Raw genomic sequence first — 4,145 nt, forward strand, 5'->3', positions numbered from 1 at the left:
ACAATCTATCAGGTTCCGGAAAAATTGTGCTAGGAATGATGAGAACTAAGGCACTCAAATCTTAAAACTATTCTATTTGACAAATTGACATAAAAACTGGAGTAACATTAAACTCAGTGGTAGTTACTTATAAATAAAGGTTAGAAAATTGAACCCAAATGTCAGTTAGATCTTTTCATAGGTGAAGTACTCAGCCACTCACTCTTTGTGTTTCTATGAGTGACACAAATTATTTGAGTTTTGAAGGAAAAATCTACTTTACCACCATTTCACTGCCAGCTTCATTAAATTGTCAGTAACTGAAAAATCATTTAGCAAAAGCAACAAAATGAGAGTCCCTGTTAAGATTGCTATAAGAATGTAAATGTTTTTGAGGAGAGAAGATTGAGTATTAGGGTGGAAAGGAGCTCCTTATCAAAAAACAGCAATATATATCAGTGACTCTCACACTGAGGGGCCAAGGGAAGCCCACACTTCGGAAAAGCACATTCTTGGGTTTGTGAAACTCAAGGGGAGTGAAAGCTACCATCAGATAAAGTTAAGCATAAATTATAGTTCCATTTCTCCGTGTAGCAAACTGAATGCCCAGGAAGAAATTTTTTTTTAAAAGGTCAAGAAGTATTGGTGTAAATCATCAGCTTGTCCAGTACAGATAGCCTTTTTCCCCTAAATGAAACAAACATTTTTTTTTTACTTTGAAGTACTTTATTTTCAAGTTCTCTGCAAAAACAACAATGAATATTTGAACCTCTCTGTTAGAAGACATAGAGAAACACCACGTAATTAACACTAAACAAGGCATTATGCCCTACAAGAAAGACATAAAATGTCCAAAGGATATTTAGAACATTGTAGTTCCTAAAGCTTCAACATGAGAAATGTTGACCACATACTGTGAAATTATTTCAATAAATAATAGCTGACATTCTTTTAAACAATTACAAAAATAGATGTACACATATATTCCTCAAACTGACAATGACCTCACTCTCTATTTGCTTGAACCCCCCTCTCGCCCCAGCCTCAGTCACAGTGGCTGGCAATGCTGTGGGCCCCTCAGAGTATTAACTTAATGATTGGAGAATATTTGAAAGCCTTTTACCTTCAAATTAAATAAGAATCAGGGTTGAACTAAGTTGGGTTTAACATAAAATAAACAATAAAAATAGTGGTACAGTGCACAAATAGATTCAATTACATCCTAATTATTTTGTATGTAAAATATTAACATTGAAATCTTTGAAAACCAACCAACCAATAAATAAATAAATAAACAGAAGAACTCTCCTAGGAGATGCTCAAATATATTAGGCCCAGCTGAGGTGGCATTGGGAACGGATGATTCCTCTTTTCCTCTTGGGTTCCTGTAAGGACGGGGCCTGATTCAGGTATTCAGCCACCAATCAGTTTCCTCCTTCCTGTGGTCAGTTGGAGCTGCGCAATAATGAGAAAAATGTCATCTTTAGTAGCTGCTCAGGGAATCTGCCTGCACAGCTCCTGTCCCGACCCCGAGGTTCCAGAGTTTTCTGAATCTAGTTTCCCTTGCCTGGCATCAAAAGGCTACTCCCTATGTTGTGCAGCAGAGAACTCTAAGCTCTCGGATGCTTTTATTTAGGAATGCAGGTGGGGCCTGTGGGGCCTAACTGAAGCTTTAGATGATGATGATGATGATGATGATGATGATAATAATTGTCCTTGAGTCACATGGCTAATAGGTGGTAGAATCCAGATTTGTTCCCAGTGTGGTGTCACTACGAAGTGTCTGCTCTTCACCTCTAAGCTTTAGGGCCTACGTTGCAGAAAACCAAGGGTTCTGCTTTTCAGACGTGAAGTCTAGAAGGAATTGGGGGGGTACCTCTGTTTTTTAACAGGTGGAAAACTTTTTAATATAACTGACCAACACCAATAAGAATTTTAATGAAAGCAGGTTTACCCACACTCATTTGCATGGGGATGGAGGGTACTGGAAATATCCTTCTGGCACCAGAACAGATGAATGATCTTACTAGCAGATTTCATTGTGAAATAATAATGATTTTCAGTCCTTCAGCTAAACCCTGGGTTTCCTTGGTAAAACTTTCTGGAGGCATTTGCCAGTATTAGTGACCAATGACTCTAGTCCCACGTGTGAACAAAAAGCACAACTCACTTGTTTAGCATCTTATTGATGATTTTCTTGACCATGGGGGCTTCGGGGTTGAGACAAACCTCCTGCCCATTCTTGAGAGTGGCTCTGCAGGGAGAAGGCAGAATCCGCGTTGACGGGAGGTGGGGCGGGGCGGGGGGCCGGCGGGCATCAGGGCGCTGGGGGACACCAGGACGCGAGCCGCCGCAGCGGTGTGGGGCATCACTTACATGACTTCGGTTTGGGCACAGTGGGGTCCCGAGGGCGTCACCTTGACGTTCTGGATGTTCTTGAGGTGAATTCCCTGCAAGGTCTGCAAGCACTGGCAGCGCAGCTCGGCGGCCACGGGCGCCCCTGCGGGGAGAACAGACCTGGTTAGCGGGCGGCCCGGCGGTGGGCGCCCAGCGCCCCCGCGTCCCGCCCGTGGGCTGGGCGCGCGCCGAGTCTCACCTGCGGCGCGGCGGCCGGCGGGGACCAGCAGCAGGAGCAGCAGCGCGGCGCCGAGGAGGCGGAGAGCGCGGGGTGCGGCGGCGGTGGCGGCGCGGGCCATGGGGCTCAGCTCGAAGAGTCGGGGCGGCGGGACCTGGAGCTGGCGAGCTGCAGCGCGAGCTGGCGGAGCGGATTCTGTGGCTCCCGGAGCCGGGAGAACCGCTTTTATCCCTGGTGGGCGCGGGGAAGTGAGCAGTCCCGGGGCCAGGGAAATTCCCGGCTCCGCAGGTCGCTTCGGGGTCTGGAAGGACAGCGCGGCCCCGCCCCCGCGGTGAGGGGGGACCCGCCCGGCCACCCGCGTGTCCCTGCGAGTCGGGGCCTTCTCCTTCCTCCAGAATCCCCAAAGGGGGCGTGAGTGGCCGTCACGCTGCAGCTGCCGCCTGCAGGGGGCACCGTGGGTGCCCAGCGACCCCGGTGGCCTGGCCAGGAGCCAGGAGCCGGGGGGCGGGGGGGGGGGGCGGGTCTGTGAGCCTCCCGACAAAGGTGGCACCACAGCTTCAGAGGGAGAGTTACGTCTCTTTAGTTATCAGTTTTGGGGGGAATTAAGGACGGTGAGGGGGCAAATTTTGCTTAACTGTCTATCCTTTATATATTCTGTCTCTAAATTTCGTTTTGCGTATTCCATACACCTGAAATGAAGTCTGTCAAAAATAGCTTCTCAGATTCCAGAGAATGTTCAATCTGTTTCTCTTGTGTATTCTCAAGTCACACTTGGATCATCTTGGTCATGTTTTCCATTTGGTGGGAACAAGGATCAGTGTCTAAAGTGGATTCTAGTGTTGATTTTTTGAGTGAGAGTTGAGGACCGTAACATGATCTCTTTTTTCTGTATCCTGCTGAACTTCCTTCTCCCCTCTGAAATATTGGAACTCCCCGAATTCTGGGGAGATCTCCTTTTCCAAATGCAGGAGAGATTCAGATTCGATCTATGGAAATACGGGACTGGCGGCCAGTCTAAAGCTGCAGAGGGGCTAGTCCGGCAGGCTCGCGGAATTCTCCCCTTCTGGTCCATCCCTGGACAATATAGCACATGGTCCCCAGAGAGTGGGTACCTACTGTGTAAGCCTTGGTCCTGTTGTGTGCGGATGAAGCATGAACCGCCAAACCCCACTCAAAATCCCGTTCCATTTACTATGGGGCCTTCAGTGTTCGTCCCCCTTTCTCTAGCAACAATGACATGTCTCTGTTTTCTGACTAGGAATTTCAGTCTTTGAACCTGACACCTTTACTATTTTTTCACCCAGAAGCTTTAGAGAACTCTTACTAATTCAATATTAGGTATAGAGGGCTTAAGTGTAATAATTCTCCAGGGTGGATTCAGACCTCTCGAGGCATGGAATCCGATGGGAAGCGTGGAAGGGGCGGGGGGAGGTGGAGGGGGCAGACAGGAATGGCCTCTGGCTGAGGTGTGGGTATCTAGAAACCAGGCTCCAGGCAGCCCAGTTTAGTGAATAAGCCTGCACTTAGTAGCCCGCTACTGGGCGAGCAGCAAAACTGCTTACCTCTGGTTGCCACCTTTCACCTGCAAGTT

General features: G+C 48.0%; 1 protein-coding gene across 1 annotated transcript; it reads right to left on the bottom strand.

Annotated features, from left to right (window-relative positions):
• Nucleotides 1-1,107: 1,107 nt before the first annotated feature.
• On the bottom strand, nucleotides 1,108-2,913 carry LOC114206733 (growth-regulated protein homolog beta-like). The gene is made up of 4 exons (XM_028100596.2): nucleotides 2,576-2,913; nucleotides 2,356-2,479; nucleotides 2,150-2,233; nucleotides 1,108-1,434 (listed from the first exon to the last, which is right to left on the bottom strand). Exons 1-4 carry the CDS (start codon nucleotides 2,673-2,675, stop codon nucleotides 1,425-1,427), a joined length of 318 nt encoding a protein of 105 aa, XP_027956397.1. The 5' UTR covers nucleotides 2,676-2,913; the 3' UTR covers nucleotides 1,108-1,424.
• Nucleotides 2,914-4,145: the final 1,232 nt, after the last annotated feature.

The sequence above is a fragment of the Eumetopias jubatus genome, unplaced genomic scaffold (assembly GCF_037043125.1).
Source record: "Eumetopias jubatus isolate StellerSeaLion01/CBP00866 unplaced genomic scaffold, mEumJub1_p1.0 scaffold_2, whole genome shotgun sequence".
Taxonomy (NCBI): Eukaryota; Metazoa; Chordata; class Mammalia; order Carnivora; family Otariidae; genus Eumetopias; species Eumetopias jubatus.

Coding starts and splice junctions, on each gene's coding strand:
- LOC114206733 (XM_028100596.2), bottom strand. CDS start 2,675: ATGGCCCGCGCCGCCACCGCCGCCGCACCCCGCGCTCTCCGCCTCCTC. Junction 2,480..2,575: donor CGCCGGCCGCCGCGCCGCAG/GTGAGACTCGGC, acceptor TTCTCCCCGCAG/GGGCGCCCGTGGCCGCCGAG. Junction 2,234..2,355: donor TGTGCCCAAACCGAAGTCAT/GTAAGTGATGCC, acceptor TTCTCCCTGCAG/AGCCACTCTCAAGAATGGGC.